Source organism: Silurus aristotelis, assembly GCF_946808225.1.
Source record: "Silurus aristotelis genome assembly, chromosome: 7".
NCBI classification, from domain to species: Eukaryota; Metazoa; Chordata; class Actinopteri; order Siluriformes; family Siluridae; genus Silurus; species Silurus aristotelis.
Window position 1 is genome coordinate 16,817,684 of NC_139580.1, and position 23,606 is coordinate 16,841,289.

Here is a 23,606-nt window from a genome sequence, read left to right on the forward strand (position 1 = left end):
CCAGCATGCTTTCTTCAAAAGCAGGGAAAATGGTTAAGGAGAAAAACGCTAGTCAAACAGTTCCAAATTGAGTTTCTGCTGTGTGCACTGCTCTCTGGCCCACCAAATGAGGCAGATCACTGACAGAAAAAATAGCTCACACAGGCAGAGGGAGCAGAATTGTCCTCCAGCCAGTAGGATGGTGCTTAATCTTACTGTTTGATCTCCTGCGCTTTAGCCCTGTCGGCTGCTGCTTGTCCCTTGTCATAGGTCTTCCTGCGGGTGAGAGGTGACGCTTCCGGCACTCTCTTTTCCAGCCCCCCAGGTCTGGAGCCAGAGTTTCTAGTTTTAGTTCCATTAATGACGTAAAAGACAGAAACATAAAATAAAACACAAGCACCCACTGAACATAAAAAAACAAAAAACATAAAAGGGACAGGGAGGCCAGCATGCAAAACAAAACAAATGTACCAACCTGTTACCTGTTTAAAACGATTTAATAATTGTTGTATTATGCCTATAAATTAGTCAAATTATGCAGGGTGCAGAGCCGGGCCAGAAATTCATACAGTGTGTACACCTGTTGACTAATGTATGTAGTCCACTTTTAAGTGAACTTGAGAATGCTTGGTGATCAAACCAGAAATGAGGAGACTAACACAACATACAATTATGAACTGATACTTACATTGTAATTGAATACAATTTAAATGTTTTTTAAATTCTTTCTAGGGCCACTGACACATCTAAAATGTATTAAAGAAAAACTTACTCTACAAATTTATGCAAACTATTAGTTTCCACGGTGTAAAAAAATGTAGAGGTGAGCATTGGGACTCTCTGGGATTCTGTAGAACTCAACAAAACATTTTCACTCTCAGAAGCTTGCAATACATAAACATAAACATAAACATGAGAGAGTAAATGGTTCTGTGTGATGCATCTACTTCTTTTATTCATCCATCCTCGATAACTATTATCTTAGTCTGAGTTATGGGGTTTAAAGGACTAACATGTTTACTAATGTCAGCAAAAATTGCAAGCAGATACAAACGAAAATAGTTTTTTTTTGTGCTATAGTACCATTTTAGGCTACAATACTTGGTACTAAAATGAAATGCTGACGATCCAAATTCTGAAGTAAATTGTCGGTTTTAGTCCTGTAGAAATTTTGCCTTGATTCAACCCTGATTCAACACTTCAGCTTAAGAAAGACCTTGCTAAAAAGTAATGGTGGTGGCACTCCAAAAATAAATCATGGCATAGAGGTAATAAGCATGAGGAAAGCACTGGAAAAGCACAGGTGCTAGATAAATGCTTCGGGCAAACAGAAAGCTAAGCAAGAGCAGTCCAGGTGCATGCATATACTGAATTGTTAGATTGCTCCCTGACTTACATGCCACCCATTCTCGAGGACAAGGCAGAACCAGGGAGCATGTAGTCCCTAAGCGTACTACTCAAAGACTCGTCTGTGCCCTCTGGAGTTTCAGCCATCGGGTGGAGAGGGCTGGTGAATTCCCCACTGGGTGTATCGAGGCCAGGCTCACAGCTGTTCGCATAGAGCAACTCCATTTGTGTGGTAGTTCTTCTTCGAGCCTGCATAAACAAAGCCAAACAATTATCTAAACTGTGTAAACTCAAATGAGATCATCAGCCGGTGACTCATCAACTGAGATAAGAAGAAGGGAGTTAGGGAGTTATAGATGTATAGATACTGTACAAAAAAAAATGGAGTAGTCCATTCCCCTTTGCCTTACCTCTATGAGACTCACTGACCTTGATAAATGAAGGCAATTAGAGACTCCCAGAAAAATTACCTTACTCCTGGTCTTGGTCTCTCCACAGAGCTTCATGAGATCAGTGGCCATGGTGCTGCAGCATGGCAGAGTGAATGAGAACGTTTCACTCATTAAATTAAAACCAAGACATTAAAATATTTTAAATGCAGTTGAATTTTTTAATTTTGTATTGTTTGATTGTTGACTTACTTCCCATCTGCTGCAGGACTCTGTGTCGACTCATCACTGCTACTGTCATCTTCATTCTCTGAACAGGATAAAAACAAAATAGTGGTCAAAATGTATACATGCCTGCATATTTTATCCACTCCAGATGTTTTACTGGATTTCAGTAGTTGCAGTAGTCACCCCCATCTTGAGTTAGGAGAACTGGTAAATAAATCTTAGTTGAGCTATGTATTATTTTCACAGAAAAAGCAAATGAGGATAATATGAGTTCAGTGTCGCCATGCCTCAGTGTCGTGAAGCTATGATGTCCAAGTTTCAGAGCAAGGGAACTCCAAGACATGTCTCAAGGAGCATAAAAGGCATTAGGTGAAAATCAAATGTGAATATGGAAGTTTTTTTTTTTTTTTTGCCTGTCATGGGTCTGGGCTTTCAGCTTATACTAATGGTTAATGCGTGATTAACTGAGGTTGAAGCACATGTAAGAGCCACTGGTATGGAGAAGGGAGAAAAGGAGGAGTGGGGGGGGGGGGGGATGAAGTTAAGCCTCACAGCAGCACGCCTCATGCACCTGCAGATGGAACTGCTAGGCTTTGGTTAGTTTAACGTAAAAAAAAAACCATGCACTCTGAACGCAGTACAAGGAGGATGGCATCCGATACTTACCCACAGACATGTTACCTAGCTCTGTTTCAATTCAGGCAAGAGGGGGAACAAAAGAAAAGGCAAGACACAAATCAAAAACACATTCCCCCCAATTGTAACACACAAACATAAATAAAATCAATCCAACACAAAAATTAAGCACCACACTCTAATGCTTCTGAAGAGATGCTGTTAAAGACTAACCGATGTCACATTGTAAAAAAAAAAAAAAAAAAAAAAAAGATTTGATTCTTCAAGCTAATTTTTATTTCAGCATCTGTTCAGGGTTATAATCAAACCATTCAGTGGGTCAGTTCATGCAGTGTGCTGTTCTGACCAGCCTTGCTGAATGAAATATTTCACATAGCATTGGCATCTTATTTAAAACTTGTAAGCACAACACAGTCATCGAGTCAAAATAAAATACACACTAGAATATTATTTATACATTTAAATGAGTGTACACTATAGCAAGAAGTCATGTAGGAATGAAAGGACTGGGCAGAGCGGCTGCGGATCTTTGAAGAGTCTTTATTGGCAGAGAGACTCACCTTGCAGAGCATTCCCAAGAAGTGCATCCAGCTCCGGGTTAAACTCTGCTTTCTCCTTCAGCATATGGAATAACAGTTGGTTCTGAGTGGCGCTGTTGATCTCAGTCTGCTTGAGTCGGCCCTCCATCACCTTAATCTGAGACTCTTTCTGGGCCGCGTGTAGTCCCTGTGACAGTGGATACAGACTTCAACTTTATCTGAATGTGCAATCTATTAATCTAACACTATGAAAGTAGCAGAAGGACATACAGCCATCCAGAAAAGTTATTATATAGATGCAATTGAACAGGGTCAAAGAGTCAACTGTAAGATATGTGTCTTTTTGTCTGAAACTTGACAGTGATTTTAATAAAAGCAAAGCATACTTAGATTACAAGTACCAAAGCATCTTTATGCGTAAATATTCTGCTGAAGGGTTTTTCAATTTAACTCTTTGAACATAAATGGATATAATTGTGTGTAAGTTTGGGATGGATTCCCCATTACTCTCAATCTGGCTACACACAAACAACATGGTCACTTTTGATCTCCTACTCAAACATAGCTGTATCATCCCCCAAAAATAAGATGAATGCATTTCCCACAAAATGTTTGCATTTACAGTATAATTTTTGTACCTTATTGATAGCCATGGACATGAAATGATCCAGAAGAAAACGAGCCTCCGAAAGGGTGCAGGAGCTGATCACAGCTGAAACATCCATCGTCTCACCCTCTTCCTACACACAAATACACATGCTCTATTCTAATGATCAATATTGTTTCCTATTGGAATCATTTATTTTTTTGCAATTATATAACATACCTTCGCCTCCTCCATCTGCATGATGTTGGCCTGGCAGTCAGCAATGCTGTCGTTAATGTAGTCGATATTTGCTAAAAGGGACTCCAATTCCTCGTTCAGAGACTGCACAGCTTTTTCAGCTTCAGGGCTATCGGTGGTCATCTTCTCCTTCTTCCTGTTTAGCTTGTCTCTACGCCGTGTAAGATCCTCTCTTTGCTATGGGGACAATGCACATGGCTGCTTCACTGCCACATCTGCTTTGTGTTGTTTTGCTCTAGCATGTTTAATTTTAATGTTTAGGTCATAAAAACAGCTTATGAAACAGATTATACTCTTTTTTTTTCACCTTGAGAAGGCGATTCATATCTGCCTCCATATTGGAGATTGTCATGCGCTGCATGATGATGTCGGAGATGCGGCGCTCCAGACTCTGCCATTTGACCCGTGCTATACGAGTAGAGTAAATCCCTACAGGTCTGCGATGGTACAGTCTGTTGAAGAGCATACAGCTGCTATTAAAGGTATGACCTCAAAACATATATTTACATGCTGTATGGCTTTATTTAGATACACTGTATATGCAGATTTATAATAAGTACCTCGTTCCGTTCGGAGCTCCTGATCCTGTGTGTGTGCGTGTGCTGGGCATTCTGTGGGCAGAGTCCTGTACATTCTCTGGTAGGAGAACTTTTCTGGTCATCTTTCCTGAAATAGGCCGAACCTGCCGTCTCAGAGCAGTTACCTAATGAGCACATCAACATCCAGTTATTACTTGGTGTGTGTGTTTGTGTCGGTGTGTGTATAATGGAGTAATTTGGCTTGTCAATTGACGATTGCTTTCATATATTCTTTTTTTTTTTTTTTTTTTTTTTACAAAACTTTTTATAAAAAGCCTAAATATTTTTGGGCATTAAGGTCAATTTAGGTTTTAAGTTAAATCAGTCACTTGCATCAGTGGTCCAGTGGATAGTAAGAAAAACGTGTGTGTCTGTGCATGTGTGTTTGTGGGTGCGTGTGTGTGTGTGTATGCTGTACCTCCTCAGTCTTCCTGCGCAGTATGAGCTCTTGCTGCCTCTTCTGGGCCTCAAGCAGTTTCAGCTGGTGCTGCAGTACAGAGAGCACAAAGCAGAAAGCTCATTAACTCTTAAATCAGCGCTGAACATGCATTTTTACTATTAAGAATCATTTTAAATATATAATCAATTTTTTTGAATTGACTAAAACCTACTAAAATGCATCCAAACCATTTTTATACCTTCACTTTCATAAGGAATGCAAGGATCTATGAATATGCATAAATATGCAAATTATACCACCCTCATCCAATACCAATGCACTAAAATTCCCAGATATTTTACACTGTGGAGCCTAAAATGAACTGACTCATGTATGGATTTGCATTGCATTCTGGATAGCTTAGCACACTGTGACATCTTCATGTGAAATCTAAACATATCCTGATTGTGGCCACAATATATTTATTGCTATAGACTTTAAAGCATTTTGTAAGTCGCTCTGGAAAAGGGCATCTGCCAAATGCCATAAATGTACATGATTTTATGAGAGGATAAATAAAACTCATCCACAACGTTGTATGCTTGTCTTGAAAAAATGCAATGGTCAGCCTCATAAATATATATAAAATGTTGAGTTGAGAAGTGTTCAATATATGAATACATGCATGCATCACCTCCTGTTTTCGCTGGTCCTTCTTCAGTGTGGCAATCTCACGGTTCCTGCGTGACTCTGTCAGACGGTTTTTCTCCTGCTGCTCCTTCATTTGCTTCATCAGACGCACCTAGCAACGGTCAACACAGAGTCTGTCAGTAAACATCAATGAGGTTAGCCTTGAGGTACTAAAGGGAAGTAATATGGAAGAGAAATGTGTATAACACAAATGTTTATCCATAAATTTATTTTAGAAGACATCTGACCACTGGATGGTGCTGTTTTGTTCTCTATAGCTTCTGAACACTGTTTAGCTAGATCCTATTCAGACTATTGTAAGACTAATAATCAGTTGTATATTTAGCGCTATGTCACATAACTATATTGTTGTTAAAATCAAATGATGCTGTACTTTGATTTTCTTCATCTCCACGACTTCCTGTTGGAGTTTCTTAAGCTGCTTTTCATACTGCGACTGGTTCTTGAGCAGGCGAGCGTGTTCTTTCTGGGCAGCTTGCAGTTTCTGCAGTTCTTTGTTCATGACGGTTAGTTTCTTCTCATACTCTGCCTTTATTTTCTTCGCCTTGTCCTCAGTACAGGACTCTACGGAGCCTGGAAAAAACAACCCCACACAAATATATGCCAACAGCAGCCATAACTATCTCTATACTATAAACCTAGATGTATACCTTATAGTAGCATTATGGGAAGTGTAATGCTTGTCCTGTGGCATCCCCTTACCCATGTTTTGCAGTACACGATCTCTCTCCAGCTGAGTGTCCTGAATTTTACTCTGCAGCATCATGAGTTTTTGCTCATATTGCTGTTTGAGGGTGTGAAGACGTCTTTGACTGTTCTCCAGCTCATCGATTAACTTCTGCTTAATAGCAATCTCACAAGTGATGTTGGCCAGGTCAGCCTGAAAGTTCTCTGTTTTATACACACAAACATTAAACGATTAGGGTTTTTTTTGCCAAAGGACACCTTGACCAGAATTTTTTTAAATCTTACAGAAAAAATTAAACAAATCGGTTTAAACAACTTGGACTTGCTCCCTTTTGATTTCAAAATTGCATACTACAATTGCCTTATGAGTCCCACTAATATGTCTATCATATTGTGCTGCATGTTTAAGAAACCTGTACAGATTCTTGTACGGTCCTCACCCTGGGGCTTCTAGTGCCCATTCTAAGACATTAAACTGCACACACTGGGATTGTAGGGTTTTTTACTGTACAGCCAACCTCTGGGCCTTTTGTAGGCCCACCCTGGATCTTGTACCACCCACTCTGAGGCTTGTGCTTCCCACACTGAGATTTACCTTTCGCTTTTAGACACAGACAGTTGATAAGACAGGTAAAAACAACAGAGAAGACAGAAGTTGATGGATCAACTGGAACATGATTAAAATCAGAGTACCTTTCTCATCCAACTCTGAGTCTGAATCATCTGAACTCTCGTCAGCTTCCAACTCCTCATCATCCTCCTCCTCCTCTTCTTCCTCAGCCTCTTCATGATCACTGCCTTCCTGGACCTCCTGCAGAACACAACAAAATGATCAAAAATAATCCAAAGGTATTAATATTCAATGTGAGTAAAGATGTGTAAGAGCTGTACCTCTGCCTCCTCACTCGCAGGCTCACACTGCTCTCGCTCATTCCCCTTCTCTTGCTCATTATCAGGGATTTCTTCCTTTACAACACTGGACACAACCACGTATGCAATTATATTACAAGAAACATCAGACGTTCCCTGATACAATATACAATAAAATAATAATCCCATTAAAATCATTTATATTACTCATTTGTATTATATAGTTAGCATTAGGTTTGTCATATGTCATCCAGTGCAGAAGCTGGAAACAACAACAACAACAACAACAAAAAAAAATGTGGTGCATTTTAGATGAAATGCAGCATTGTTGATTAAAAAAGGAAGGCCAAAGCATTCTTGAGGACTTAAATAAAAAAGGTCAAAATAAAGCAGGGAGACAAAAAATAAATAAATAAATAAATAAAATTGCTTGTTTTTGTTGATTGTTTTCTGGAAAACGTAACCAAAAGCAATAGTGAACAAATTACCAGGTAGTTCCCAAACCACAAATTAACAAACGAGAGTCATGTCTTATACAGTTAGACATGAGTACATTATGAGTAAGCAGGTAATTATGCTGTAATAAGAGATTCCATGAATATGCATGCATAAAAAACACTCTTTTGGTGGGTTTACTATAAGTGTGGCAACTACCTGTTTTAAAATAATATATATAAAAAAAGCCAGGGTCAGTGGTAAGAGGACTTCAGATGGAAGACACTCTGAGGGTAGGTGTAAGACAAAAACAAACCTGTCTTCCTTCACCTCCATCTCCTCTTCCTCCTCCACTCTCCTCTCCTCCAGCAGCTGCTGGAGCCTTCACAGGTCAGAGAGCAAAGGTCAGGGAGAGGAGAAGAGGAAGGAAGAGGACATCAGTGACTGAGGAGCAGGAAAAAGCTATGTGTAATATACTGCTTAAGCTCACTTCAGCTTTTGCAATTCTACCCCATAATAGCTCCCTTGTTGTTTCATTAATTGGAAACTCATCAGAGCACCAAAACGGCAGACAAGCAAGCGCTACTACAGTACGTTGTAATAATAATAATAGTCATTACGACGACATTCCCGGGTGTAATTGTACAGCCAACAGTAGTCACACACACCCACTGATCAGAGAACACTATCATCTTCACAGGATGAGACATGAAGAGGATGGTGTTACCAAGACAACTTTCCCCTCCCCATACCACCTCGCACACAGAGACTATGCCTCACATTATTCTCCACACTCTTTCCCTGTTACCTTTTTTTTTTCTTCCTCTCTCTCCTCTTCAGTTTCTCCAGATCTTTCTTAGCCAGCTCAATGATGTCAGAGGTCTCTTGGGATGGGTCAGGACCCAGAGAGAAAGCTGCAGACCCTCCATAGAAAGGCGATCTAGTGGACACTCGAGACAGATTCTTCCTCAGATTCTCATTCACTGCCTCGCTTTCCAGCAATTTTGCCCTAATACATCAAAAGATAAACAAAATGCTATGGTCTCACAATTAATACTGTCTTACTTGAGTAACTGTAATTCAATAAAGTGATTTTAAACACCTAATTGTAATCGAAATGTAATTTGTATGTATGTATGTATGTATGTATGTATATATATATATATATATATATATATATATATATATATATATATATATATGCATATTTTACTTTAATGATTGAATGCATCTAGGTAATCTAACACAACTTTTCAGACATATTGCTTAGTTTCTATTCCAACTGTGAAGCCCTTACCCAAATTTAAGTAAGCAAAAAATAAAAAAATAAGACTAGCAAAGCCACACACATTAGCTAATAAGTATAAACCATGTGTCAATTTGGCTTAGCTAACTTTAGATCCCCTTCTACAATGTAATGCTTTTGTAGGTAGGAGCAGACCAGACAACCCAAGATTGGACACAGGGAGAGCATGCTTAGTTGCTTATTAGCTCCTGGTTCCATCATCTCAAATGATTGTATAAGACTGTAGAAAGGACATTACTCCTAATCTTATACTCCAGTGCTCATGTTAGTTCTCACCCTCCAGTGTTCTCTATTGTTTAAAGCCTATAATCACACTCTTGATATCACTATGTTTTAGGTGTACACCTCCAACTACTGCATATACAATATCCCAAGCAACATCTTAAAACAGAAGATTACCTCAATTCTTCAATCTCTTTGATGTAGTTCTGTATCATATTTCCAATTTCCTCACTGCCTTCCCCTGCACACAATTCATACTATATTTTACATATGACACAGGATTAATGAATAATGACACAACTGAAATAGCAACATGCTTATTATAATATGACTAAACATCATGGATACTGGAAACACATACATATACACGAACACAAGTAGAATACCAGCTTTTGCAAGTGCATTATTAGCCTGATCGCTGAGGATCTGAGTGAGGCGGGCTCGCTGGGCGTCGATTGTCTCTTGCATGGCTTTCACACGTACACGTAGATTCTGGTTCTCCATCTGTAGCATGGAGTTCTCATGGTACATGTCATTGATGCTCTCCAGGCCATCCTCACTAACAATACGCTTGCCCTGCGCACACACAATCATGCCAAACATCACGATTGAGTTCATGATCTACAGCACTGTGAATTTAGCACAATACGTTGGAAAGTTTACACTGGAATCTGGAGTCTGAAAAGCACTAATCATTAAAGAAATCATTAAATCATGTCTAGCAGTATTTCAGCAGGTACATTATATGTTTTAATGCATAGTAACACTAGTGTTTTTTAATTGCCGTTCCTAAATAATTTTTTTTTGGTAGACCTAGTGTACAATTACACCGCTTTCTCACCGTACGGTACTCCATGAGCTCCATTTGCAGCCTTGCAATCTCCGTTCTTAGAGCACTGATCTGCTGACTGGCTTTGTCCTGATTCACCACCACTTTGTTCTTAATGTTACGGGCTCGGTTTGCATACTTCAGCGTGTTCAGAGTCTCCATGAAGTCCCGGTCTGATGGACTTATGCAGGCTATCATCACTGTTTGGCTGTACGACAGACAAAAATGAAAAATCTGTATACACCAAATCTTCTCATCTCTAAAAATGCATGTCAAATTCTAATCATGTTATCAAGCTGCACTAAATAAAAAAATGATAATAACATTTACTAATTCTGTAAAAATACCGAATCTTATAAATTTCTTTGTTAATATTCCTTTACATCATTGTATATCATATAATGTATTTACTACTACTACTGCTAATAATAACAATGACATGCCACTATGTATGCCGTTTACGATCATCAAAATGAACTTAAGATCCAAAAAAGGCTAAATAAATGTATACATCCACTTCTTCCTTCTCTGGCTGCTCCCATTAGGGGTCGCCACAGCGGACCATCCGTCTCCATACTACTCGGTCCTCTACATCTGCCGTTTTCAAATTAACTACCCGCATGTCTTCTTTAACCACATACATGAACCTCCTACTTGCCCTTCCTCTTTTCCTCCTTCCGGGCAGCTCCGTCCTCAGCATTTTCTCCAAAACGTCCTACATGCGCTGTCCCTCTAATAGTCATTTTTAATCCTGTCCATCCTCATCACTCCCAATGAAAATCTCAGCTTCTTCAGCTCTGCTACCTCCAGCTCCACCTCCTGTCTTTTAGTCAACACCACTGTCTCTAAACCATGCAACATCGCAGGTCTCACCACAGACATATAATCTTTCCCTTTCACTCTTGCAGATACTCTTCTATCACAAATCACTCCTGCCACTCTTCTCCACCCACTCCACCCTGCCTGCACTCTTTTCTTCACTTCTCTAACACACTCTCCTTTACTTTGCACTGTTGACCTCAGGTACCTAAAATCATCCACCTTCACCACCTCTTCTCCCTGCAACCGCATCACTCCACTGCCCTCCCTCTCATTCACCCACATGTACTCTGTCTTACTCCTACTGACTTTCATTCCTCTTCTCTCCAGCACATACCTCCACCCCTCCAGGCTCTTCTCAACCTGCTCCCCACTCTCACCACAAATCACAATATCATCCGCAAACATCATAGTCCATTGAGACTCCTGTCTAACCTCGTCCATCAACCTGTCCATCACCACTGCAAACAGGAAAGGGCTCAGAGCCAATCCTTGATGCAGTCCAACCTCCACCATTAACCAGTCTGTCGTTCCTACTGCACACTTCACTGCTGTCACACTGTCCTCAAACATGTCCTGCACCACCCTCACATACTTTTCTGACACACCTGACTTCCTCATACAATTCCATAACTCCTCTCTCAGCACCCTGTCACACAAAAACACACAATGCAACTCCTTCTGACCTTCCATATACTTCTCCATCAACATTCTCAAAGCGTCTGTGGTGCTTATGCTCACTGTTGCTCACAGAGAGTCACCTCTTCTCTCTCCACTACTCTTTCCAATAACTTCATGGTGTAACTGCTCTACTTTATTTTCCTTTAGTTACTGCAGGTCTGTACATTTCCCTTATTCTTAAAAACCGGTAAACAGCACACTCCTTCTCCATTCCTCAGGCATCCTCTTACTTCCAAAGTCTTGTTGAACAATCTGGTTAAAAACTCCACTGCCATCTCTCCTAAACACCTCCATGCTTCTACCGGTATGTCATCTAGTCCAACCGACTTTTCACTCTCTAAATAAATTTATACTGATGTGTAATATTGCTTTCTAAGTGTATTCATCACAAACCAACCTGTTGCCACCCAAAGAATCCTGGAGAAGACGTGTAAGTTTGGAGTCTCGGTAAGGCACATGTGTTGACCGTTTGCTTCTGTCTCCTAAGGCACTGATGACATTCCCCAATGCCAACTGCATCACAGATATGAAGAAATGAATTAAACAGTGTTAAATATTGCATCTAATTCACACATCCACAGACTTCACTGATCTAGAGCCATAGCTCTCACCAGTCCACAGTTGATGGAAATGCCCTCTTTGGCCCTTTCCCCGGTGGCACCGGTTCTCTTTAGCCGTTCTGAACCTGCCAGATCCACGAAGTGAAACTTTGCAGTTAGTGTCTCAAACTCATCCATGTCAGATGAGCCATTGGCCAGCCGGTTATCAGTCTCATTGTCATTCTGAAAGAGGAAAACGAGAGAAAAATAATAATTTGACTATGTTTCTCTACATACAAAGAAACTTAATGATATGCTACTCTGATAAGTGACTGATCCCAAGTGTGAATATTTCCATATAAACAGTGTATAAATACTGCATATAATTCATAAGGTAAATGCACACCATTCACCTTGACTGTTGAAAGCTGCTTTGAGACAATGTCTGTTGTGAAAAGCGCTATAGAAATAAACTTGACTTGACTTGACTTACATAAATTAATGCATGTGTCATTGTGTAGTTTTTGCATTCTATATTACATTCTTGAAAATAACCAAAACCGAAACCCTATGAAATGAGGTGTTGAGTCTTACATTGTCTGAAGGTGTGCATACGCGCACTTGGCACAGGTGGATTGTGAAGATGGCATGTGAGCGAGAACTCTGCACGTTCATTTGAGTGCTAGCAGTAGTTCGTGAAAGAGCGCCCAGCTTCAAACACTGCATCATCTACAACAATAAAGGACAAACAGATACGTTAAAAATATTAAAAGCAATTAATAAGCTAATAACAAGATAAAAAAACACTGAAAACTCACTTCAGCCTCTGAAGAAACAGTGCGTGTGGTCACTCCCACCGTATAAATGCCGCCGCTGGCATCTTCATGGATCTTTATGTGAGATTTCTGTTTTCGGGACTCCATATCACGTGTAGAGTCAAAGAGATCCAGAACCTCCTCATTATACAACTACATTCACAACAAAACACACACATACATTTTTATTGTACACAAATGTGCATAAATTTTACATTAACAAGTAGTAACTGTCTTAAAAAAATATCTCTCTCTGTCTCTGTGTATATATATATTTTAATATTTGTTTCATGAAATTGTATTAATTTATTCCCAACAGTTTATTCCCTTCATTTCGTAACGTTTATTTTGGCTGCACTGCTTCCCGTGTATGTGGATATTAGATTTTTTTGTCCAATCAGATTTCAGCCTCTATGTGCTGCCATGTCAATCTAATCTGCCCAGGGCCTTCAAAGTCAATACTGCTGGCTCTTTTACCAGAGTCTCCTTAAGAATTAGCTCTGTTTCTTTAACCAATCAGATTTCAAATTCACCTCACAGGGCAGCTAGCTGGCACAAAATAGCGTCAGCATTTTTTTTTTTGATTGGTTGGTCAGAGAGAAACTGTTACAGCCAAGTTAGACTGGAAAACACGTCTGTTGCTCTGTACACATGAATACAGCCGAGTTGAACTTTTTTATGCCTTCGGAGAAAAATTTATTTATTTGGTTTTGGACATATTTATGAATAGATTTAAAAAAAAAAAAAAAAGACCTCATGAACAGAGGTCGCCAACACCAAAGCTAGCTAGCTTGTCTCAGGATGGGAAAGGGTTTGTTCTTCACTTCCAGACCACTGACTTACAGTCTCTGAGGAGCGGTGCAAAATATAAATCTGCATCTCTGGTGAGTAGGTTGTATTTAATTTAAATATTTATGTTTTTGTCATGTTATTAGACAAATATTGATTTTATATATATATATATATATATATATATATATATATATATATATATATATATATATATATATATATATATATAAAATAAACATATACATATATAAGAGTTGCTAAAATAATCGATATGAAATTCGTTGTCAACGTTCTCGATTAGTTGTGCTGTTACGGGTTTGTAAGATAAGATAACACAGACACTTGGGAAAATGGCAGACAGTACATGGTCAACCAGCAGCAGGCAAAATTGTGCGTTCCAAGTCATCCAAGGAATGACAGCAATATATTAAACGCAACCGAAAAGCAAAGAAAACTGTACATGGGAGTATGCAAAGCAGAGCTTGTGTGGCATAGAAGTACCCCAATAAACGGGGATTACTGTAGTTTAATGAAGTGCTATTGTGTAAACTGTTTGTTAACTTCCGGAAAGTCGCACTGGATCTGTTCTGTCGTAACTCACGTGCATCAGGTTGCACAATCCGCTCGATCGCGACAGTGATGGATTCAATTAAAACAGTGTGAACAAACACTAAATCTAAAAGCAGCAAATAACAGCAGCAGTAAACGATCACATTTTTAGTCACTGTTGTGGTTGTCAGTGAATGATTATGCATTTGTACACCAATGCATATTTTTTTTTTTTTTTTTTATCAGACCTCTTAGCTTACTGCATATCTCTGTTCTATTCTCTTATTATAGCATTTGTCTACTACAACAGTAACGTATCTGTTTTCAAACATGATTTACTGTGACTTTACTACGTTCAAATGCTTGTTTTCAATGTTTGTATATTAAATTTTTGCATATATCATTTAATGGGGGAGTGGTGGCTCCAGCGGTTAAGGCGCTGGGTTGCCGATCGGAAGGTCTGGGGTTCAAGCCCCGGTATCGCCAAGCTGCCACTCTTGGGCCCTTGAGCAAGGCCCTTAACCCTCTATGCTCCGGGGGTCCCTTACGAGGGAAATATCAAAGTCCGTGACGTCGGAGTGACGTGGGGCCGCCTTCCCGTGGGCTCACCACCTGCAGGAGGGACCGTAAGGGACAGTGCTGTGAGGATTGGGCAGCAGTCGAAGGCGGGGGTCTGCTTAGACTGCTGCCCCCGTGACCCGAATTACGGATAAGCGGGAGAAAATGAATGAATGAATATATCATTTAATTATTATACAAAATTAAATGTATTATATATTCTAGATGCTTATATCTTCACAACTGAACAAATAATCTGTTTTGGGTTTTTTTTTAAACAAATGTTTTATTGTATTTTATATAGGTTTTGTAAAGTATGTTTGTCAATACAAATGATAAAAATACAATATAAACAATACAAATGATTTACACAAATTGCTTAACCTTATACTTAAATGCTGTTTTTCTCGTTGTTGTTTTTTTTACAGAAAGAAACAACCAAGCTTTTGAAATGTTTGAAAAAATAGTTAAACTCTAAATGCATTTAGCATTTTTTAAGTAGAACTTTACACATAAATACCATGAATTAGAGTTTTATATAGTTATAATATGCAAAAAAAAAAAATTTTATTTTTATTTTATCCGAATATCAAGAGAGAGAGAGAGAGAGAGAGAGAGAGAGAGAGAGAGAGAGAGAGAGAGAGAGAGAGAGAGAGAGAGAGAAAGAAATAATAGTCCTGTTAATGGATTATCAAAATAAGCATTAGTTGCAGCCCTGATATATATATATACACACACACAGAAACTCATGAAAGTGAGTACACCCCGAACATTTCAGCAACCATTTTAGTATATCTTGTAGTGGCGGTAGTTTTATGCTCTGGGGCTGCATGAGTGCTCTTCGTATTGGTGAACTGTGGTTTATGGAGGGAAACATGGAATCCAACATGTACTGTGGCAAAACATGATGCCCTCCTTTCAGAAACTGGGCAGAATGGCAACATAATAACACCTTAAACAGACCACCAAGATGACAACTGCCTTGCAAGTATGTCTCCAGCCTGAACCCTATTGAGCACCTGTGGGGCTCCTCAAGCGGAAAGTGAAAAAGCACCATGTGTCTAACATCAAGCAGCTACAAGATGTCTTTATGGAGGAGTGGAAGAGGATCCCAGCAACAACCTGTGCAGCTCTGGTGAATTTCACAGCCAGGAGGATTAAGGCAGTGCTGGATAACAGTGGTGCTCACACAAAATATTGACACCTTTCACTTTTGTTGCCAGCTATTAAGACAATAATGGCTGTATGCCGAATAATTTTCAGTGGACACTAAATCTGTATTGCTATATAAGCTGCACATTGCCTACTCTAAAATATACCCAAGCTTCATTTCTAATGTCCCTTGAGAAGAAAAATAAATATATAAATATATATATATACACACACACACACACACACACACACACACACACACACACACACACACACACACACACACACAAACACACACACAGAGAGAAAGAGATAGAGAGAGAGAGCGAGCGAGAGAGAGAGAGAGAGAGAGAGAGAGTGTGAGTGAGTGTGTGTGTGTGTGTGTGTGTGTGTGTGTGTGTGTGTGTGTGTGTGTGTGTGTGTGTGTGTGGACTGTGGAACTTGGCCTCGCTCCCCCCCTATTTCAAACAGCTGAATGTGACATTTGGGTAAGGATTAATTTGGGAGCATGTACAGAAGAGGAAGAGAGAGTGAGACAGATGCAGTAAATAACCCTCATCTTCATTATATAGCTCCTGAAATAGCTATGCCTCTGTACACCAAGCAGAATGTTACCATGGTAAATACAAAGCCAGTACAGGGGACACAGTCAAGTACAAACAAAGCTGGCTGGTGTCATGACACCATTGCCTACGTTCATTATTCCACCATCAACCTCTTGCATGCAATTCCGTATATTAACTGTATAATGTTTGGCCCTGGTACTTCTGATCAGATCAGATGGGTATGGGTTTGAACCTGTAAACTGGAAAGCAAAGAGCCACCAGCTAGTCACAGTTTAGACTGGTGAAGCCCAACAAGCAAAACAAAAATGACATTCTTAGTGAGAGAAATACCTCCAGGAACTGGGCATTAATCTTGAACTCAGGTACTGGGCGTCCTTGCTCTGTTGCAGCCTGTTGTCTCTGCTCAATGCCTTTGAAAAGGTGACTGACTGCTCGAGGGATGATGCCCAGCTCATCTTCCGATATGCTTACGTCGAAACCAGTGCCCATCGTGTACGTCTTTCCCGAACCAGTCTGCAAAAACAACACTCTATTTAATGCACCTTCCAGGCTGTGATTTCATTCACACAAGCTACGTTTCGATTTAGTCACGTTTCTCTTTTTTTTTTTTTGAAAAAATTCACTGTTCCTAATAAAGAGATAATAGAATTAGTGAGTGAGTGAGTAAATAAGTGGTAAGTGAGTCAGAGAGCGAGCAAATGAACGAGTTATTGAGTGAGTCAAAGCGTGGAGAGTGAATGAGCGAGTGATGGGTAAGTAAATGAGAATGATGAGCGAGTGTGAGCGAGTGAATGTGTGCATGAGTGGTGTGTATGAGAGGGTGAGTAAGTAAGTGAATGATTCAGTGGAATCAGTGAGTGAATGAATGTTAAGTGACAGAGCGAATAATATGTGAGTGAATGGAAACTGCTATCTGATCGACTGCTTCATTACAGGCACTGTGGATACACCAGGATTAAAATCAGAATGTGAAAGACCTGAACAGCTAAAACGTATGCGCATTAGCATTGAGTCATGAAAGCTTCAAATATTCATGTAATTTAAAATAATAATTGCTGTCCATTCCTTAAGAAAAGGAGAGAGCTTATCTGATAAAAGCCTCTCTAAAAGAGCCATTTAATGGCGCTCAGCTGTCATGGCCATGAAAAGAGCCAGGGGAAGTCAGAATTCAAGTGGAGAGAGACAGACAGAGAGAGATTAAGAGGAAGAGAGAGAGAGAGAGAGAGAGACAGAGAGGGAGAAAGAGAAGTTGAAATTGTATGTCTTTATTATAGGCTCCTGAAATCATATGGCCTTCCCAATGTCTCCTTAGATTTTAGTCTCCAGTTTTTTCTTCAGCACATTTCAGCCTAAGCTGTTATTGATGAAAAAAAAAAAAATATTGAAAAAGCTATATTGACCTGACAGTACATCAGTGACCTGTTGGTAGTTTACTGTATTGTATAAATTGTATGAGTTATCTGTTTTAGTACTGATGATTAGCCTAGTTTCAGGTTTGCTATCTCACAAGGTTGTCTTTGGCTGTAATTTGTAAACATTGAGTGTTGGTATTTCAGATATAAAATGTATCCCAACTGTGCACTGTATGCTAAGTAGATGGCATTAAGTATCTGTTTGCGTTGTGTAATACCCACCCCCTTAGTTCACACTGGAGCTCTCATTGTTTATTTTCTCTTTGTGGTTTTGTCAACATATTGACCTTTAGGTTATAGACACATGCATGCATTTATCATGTACTGGATTTTCCGGACTATAAGCCGCTAATTTTTTCCCGCGATTTGAACCCCGTGGCTTAAACAACGAAGCAGCTAATTGATGGATTTTTCCTGGGTTTTTCCCGGTTTCACAACCTTCAAGACAAAAAACTGAGCCCCATAACATTAGACCAATGAAATTGCCGAACGGGATCAGGTGAACCAATGAAACTCTTTATATTAAATCGCGCTCCCACTGAATCGTCCATAACCACATCATAAATATGGATGAGGTTCCTCTAAAGTTTGACCTGCCGCTCACTCAGACTGTCTACAGGAAAGGAGAATCATTGAAAAAACTGAAAACTGAAAACAACGGGGCATGAAAAAACGCACTTCACCTGTGTTCTGAGCTGCACGGCATCGGGAGAAAAACTTCACCGATGGTGATTTTTAAACGCACGATGATGCCAAAAGAAAAACTCCTGAGAGAAATAGTTGTGAAAGGAAGGAGGAAGACAGTGAACAATGACTTTCTTGGTAGGCTACTGTTTAGATACAAGCCGTGTAACAGTCACTGTCTTTCATTAAAGCCTGTGTAAAGTTCATTAGTTTCACAATAAAGGAAGTATAGACTTATAGACAGGTGCGGCTTATTTATGTTCAAAATAAAAATCTTTGGTCAAATTCAGTGGGTGCGGCTTATATATGGGTGCGGAATAGTCCGGAAATATATTATAGTTCAGGGTGAGAAATGGCTCAGAAACTGCACCATGTATTAAGTCTGCTATAAACTGCAGTTTAGGGGAAGTGATTTAACATAATGGTTAAAGTCCAGATTATGCTTCTGCATATTTATGACTATTTTTGGTTCATAATCCACACAAACATTGTAAACATAAAATACCATAAAAAAACAAAAAGATTTTTGATTACTAATAAATATAAAACTACAAATAAGAGTCCCAAACAGCAAATTAATTGCAACCATACCATCAGTTAATGATGAAGTTGATTATACTGATAAAATACAGCTAAATCTCTCAACCGAAAGCCAGAATCTGTCTGTCTGTCTGTCTGTCTGTCTGTCTGTCTGTCTGTCTGTCTGTCTGTCTGTCAATCAATCAATCAATCAATCAATCAATCAATCATTCAATCAATCATACAGGCAAGAACTAGAACACCACATTTAGCCCAAAACTGAAATTCCCCCTATTAACTAAACATGGTTGGTTACTTTTAACATAAGTGTCAAAACTGACATAATTTCCCCCAATTAACTTTGGTTCAGAAATGTCTGCCACCTATGGCTTTCATACTGAAGTAGAATTGTTTTTGAAGTATGTATGCTTTAACACCAAAAGCTAAAATCCTTCTCAGTATGTGATTTTTCTATAGTGTATAGATAAAGCACATACATTGTATAGAGTTAACAGAAATAAAACCACACATACCTGTCCATAGGCAAATATAGTGGCATTATAGCCTTCAAGGCAGCCCTCTATCAACTTCTCAGTGCAGTTTGCGTAGATAGTCTCCTGATCTGTGTTTATGTCAAACACATGGTCGAATGTGAAGGCCTTGTCCTTTCCCAGAATTACCTGGGGCTCACCAGGGGTCACAAATGTACAGATGTGACATCCCTCTATTTTCTCCCGTGCCAGCTGGGGACGGATCCTGAGGAAAAAAGAAAGAAACAGAAAGGAGTAAATATAAATCAACTGTGCTATAACACTTCTGCGTATGCATGTACAATTAGGTTTTTTCCTGCTAAAACACCATAAAGATGGTGATAATAACTTCAATTTTATGATGGCTAAAATTAACAACCTAATTAGCAGCTCCCTTTGTGATTATGAAGTGTCTGGAACACAGTCAAGCTCTCTGGCAACCCAACAGCTGAAATGTATTTTTGATAACACACTGGAGAAGGCAAAAGTAATAAAACAACAACTTGTACTTGATCCTGGCCATATTATTAATTAAGACTGCTACTGTGTTTATGTGTGTGCAGTATCCTTTTAAGTAATAATTATATATAATCCTTTATCTCTTTACAGTCCATTTAACAAAGACACATTATTTTTTTCAGCACAACAACAAATGTAAATATACATGTTGATTGAGAATTAATTGAACAGACATTTCCCTTTTTACATAATTCTCTTCCCATTTGAAGGTACCAAAATCCTTTACCAAATACCAAAAGCCTCTTTTCTTTTAATTTGTTCATTTTTAAACATATGCAGTTAACAGGTGCCTGAAGGCCCACAGACATCTTAGATAATGAGTTTCTTTTTCAATATTGCTCTAATTTGGTCATTTGGACAATTTGATCTAACAATTATTTTTATTTTTGATAGTCAAAATATTAAATACCAAGTCAAAATAACCAATGCTGATGTGCACCATGTATATATAATTGTGCATAAACACAAACATTCCTAGTGAATAATGAAGCATTTATCAGGTTTTGCACAGTGCGTATACTAAGAGGAATGAGAGAAGGCTCTGCAGGTTGTGTGTGTGTGTGTGTGTATGTGCATGGGTGAGGGAAGAAGGGGTAATGAGGTGTGTGGGGGGTGTGTGTGTGTGTGTGTGTGTGTGTGTGGGGGGGGGGGGGCACCTGACAGCGTGCTTTGGTGCTGTCTGTGTGCATAAGAGCTCTTTTGTACAGGCTGGACTGCAGAGGACAAAACACTGAGGGCAGCACAGAGCTGCCATTGTGTCTGTACATGATACTGGATCTGGACACTGGGACAACCATGCACCGGACACTGGAAAGAAACGATGGAAAGAGTCAAGGGTGGAAAGAGAGATGTAGGTGTGTGGTGGGTGAATAAGATCTTGGAAGGGAAAAATGCAACAAGGCAGAATATAGAGGTCAGCAGTCTTTGACTGTTTCATGTTAACCAACAAGTTGCTTTCAAACTTTTTAATTTCATATTTTATTAATTATACTTTTTAGTGGGCAAAATACAGTATGTCTATTTATATTTAAATTATAACAACACTGGGTCTCTTTCTATAATGTCTAATCTAACAAGGTTTGACAATATGGATTTGTTTTGCTTTTAATCATTCTGCACAGTGTGTATTTTATTTATATAAAAAGAGGTTCTAAACGTAATTGTATATGTACCTGCTGTGCAAATTTCTAAATCCAGCTAATACAGTTGCCCATAAGTGCTTATGTTGCATGAGTGTATGTGTGTGTAAGAGAGAGAGAGAGAGAGAGAGAGAGAGAGAGAGAGAGAGAGAGAGAGAGAGAGAGAGCCAAGAACTGAACCTTTGCCAAGAACTGAACCTTCATGGTGAGCATTCACTACATTAGTATCAATGATGCCAAAAAAATGCTCAACTTAAGACCACATCTATGAGCAGGTTTGCCTTTGTGACCTGTATAATTACTGTGAAACCAATAATCAAAACCCAGTCATGCAGAGTCATAATTGCTGATCTACAGCAGAATTACATACTATGTTGATCATGAATAAAATTTTAAGCGAAATTGCTGGAACGGTGTTCAGGACTCTCATTTCTACTATACATCTGTAGCAGACAGGTCCCAACCTGTCATTGTTTTCCCTGTGCTGCTCTCACCCAGCTTGGCATAAATCATTAAAAACTGCCAGGCAAGTGGAGGATATGCTCCCATCATTTCTGCTGAGGTACAATCACTCTACACTCTACATGTAGAATTTAACAGACCTGTCAATATCTTTCACACAAAGTGTATGATTAAAAATAAATTACATGTTCACTCTTGGGTTGTGTATTATGTACGACAAGCAACTGTACAGCCCAATCCTTTTAGCCACTGTAAGCTTATTTGTGAAAATTTAGACCGACCTATAACAAGGAATAAAATACAACCTATTTCTGTGCTGCATTTGGGTCTACAATTTTACATCTGATTTTTAAAAATTGTTCTGTGGTTTGCAGGTATGTTTAAGTATGAGTAGTTAGTTATATTTTGTGCTTAAACGATAATGTACATTAACACAGACTTGTTTGCTTACAAAATGATTGTCATCAGACCTGCTAAAGCATTTTTTTTTACATTTTTATGTTATTATTCTTGTTTTAGTATGCAGAAACTGGTAAAAAAAAACTGCATTACGAGCAGTATCTGTTCCCTCAATAAAAAGCCAAACGAAGTACGAATCTGGAATGATTGACAATTATGAAGGTGTTTTTAATTGAACCTTTCAGAGCCACACCCCTTCAATCCCCCCTAACTAGTTTAATTATCTTTTGTCTTGACTTGATTTTCTTGCTTGAGAGAAGTAGCGCCTTCACTTGCCTGTGATTAATGTATGTTTAGATTTCATTCAAAAACAATAATACATATCAGTTGGTCGCATATATTATAGTTAACATAATTTTATGACACAAAAAACACAAAAACTCTAGCAAAACGTTACCATAAAAAACCCATTCAACAGGATGAATAGTGTGGAAACTTAACTAATGGTCAAGGTCGTCTTCTACAACACTTCTAAAATATTTTTGCTAAGATTATGTTGCATTTGTAAGATTCTTCAAGTCAGTCTATCTGATGTACAAATAAAGTGAGTGTGTAATATTTCGGCATGCACCAGTCTAAGGTTAAACAGATTTGTCCTCCCAGCCTTTGGTTTAACAACAATAATGTTCAACTGATCCGAGCAATATAAGAAGAAAAAAAGGAGTAGTAGAAGTTGATTTCTGTTCCTTGAAACCTTTCATCCTAGAAAAGAACCAAAATCTATATATGTATAACTACTGTCAACAAACTGGATGATGATGATGATGATGGAACACAGATTTCAGCCACATGGTTTGTCCATCACACCTATTCAATATTTAGCAGTGAAACTTTCTCATACAACGATATCTAAGTGGCTACTTTCATAAAATACTGTATTCTAAATAGGCATGTTGTACCGAAGAGGTGAAAAAAACATTGTACCATTATACTCAATATAGGCCAGAGGAGTAGTGGAGCTACAGGGATTAAAGCTAAACATTTAACTAAACATTTAAGAGGGAAGCTTTTGTGATTCAGTATAATGACAATGATGATGAAGTCCAGCTTAATTCTGTGAAGACCAGTAGGTCAATCAGGCCATAAGACTCCCAGTGCAGGTTACTGAAGTCCATGGAATTTAGTCTGCCTAAATGCAGTATGGGATATATCGGGTGTAAACAGATACTGGGCCGACGCAAATGTACTGTGGAAAACACGAGAATAAACAGAGAGCAGGTCAGACCGAAAATGGCCTGGGCAGCACCGGAGCCGCCTCAAATAGACTTCTTGTTCACTATTCCCTTAGCTGGCGATTAAAGCTTTCTTCTGTCCATGATGACTGTACTAGGAGTGCATGTGAGGGCAATCTGGTGTCTGGAAATCAAGAGCTTCCAGGACAGAATTTGAAGGACAAAGCCAGGTAAAGTGAAGATAAGCTCAACTCTGTGCA

General features: G+C 39.0%; 1 protein-coding gene across 10 annotated transcripts in view; it reads right to left on the reverse strand.

The window, feature by feature from the left end:
• kif21a (kinesin family member 21A) overlaps positions 1-23,606 on the reverse strand; it is a 38,210-nt gene that overhangs the window by 7,632 nt on the left and 6,972 nt on the right. For 3 of the 10 annotated variants that reach the window (XM_083547329.1, XM_083547328.1, XM_083547326.1), the window contains exons 2-28: positions 19,599-19,821; positions 16,781-16,963; positions 12,837-12,986; positions 12,613-12,747; positions 12,091-12,261; positions 11,877-11,992; positions 9,992-10,187; positions 9,537-9,726; positions 9,328-9,391; positions 8,431-8,631; positions 7,939-8,004; positions 7,209-7,293; positions 7,011-7,128; positions 6,333-6,521; positions 6,004-6,203; positions 5,614-5,721; positions 4,959-5,027; positions 4,523-4,665; positions 4,270-4,414; positions 3,945-4,139; positions 3,757-3,858; positions 3,140-3,305; positions 2,610-2,630; positions 1,968-2,025; positions 1,797-1,851; positions 1,376-1,575; positions 196-321 (exon numbers count right to left, since the gene is read on the reverse strand). In XM_083547329.1, coding sequence (XP_083403455.1) covers positions 196-321; positions 1,376-1,575; positions 1,797-1,851; positions 1,968-2,025; positions 2,610-2,630; positions 3,140-3,305; positions 3,757-3,858; positions 3,945-4,139; positions 4,270-4,414; positions 4,523-4,665; positions 4,959-5,027; positions 5,614-5,721; positions 6,004-6,203; positions 6,333-6,521; positions 7,011-7,128; positions 7,209-7,293; positions 7,939-8,004; positions 8,431-8,631; positions 9,328-9,391; positions 9,537-9,726; positions 9,992-10,187; positions 11,877-11,992; positions 12,091-12,261; positions 12,613-12,747; positions 12,837-12,986; positions 16,781-16,963; positions 19,599-19,821 — 3,675 coding nt within the window. The remainder of the gene's footprint in view (positions 1-195; positions 322-1,375; positions 1,576-1,796; positions 1,852-1,967; positions 2,026-2,609; positions 2,631-3,139; positions 3,306-3,756; positions 3,859-3,944; positions 4,140-4,269; positions 4,415-4,522; positions 4,666-4,958; positions 5,028-5,613; positions 5,722-6,003; positions 6,204-6,332; positions 6,522-7,010; positions 7,129-7,208; positions 7,294-7,938; positions 8,005-8,430; positions 8,632-9,327; positions 9,392-9,536; positions 9,727-9,991; positions 10,188-11,876; positions 11,993-12,090; positions 12,262-12,612; positions 12,748-12,836; positions 12,987-16,780; positions 16,964-19,598; positions 19,822-23,606) is intronic. The other 7 variants (XM_083547327.1, XM_083547335.1, XM_083547334.1 and 4 more) reach the window with 4 other exon arrangements.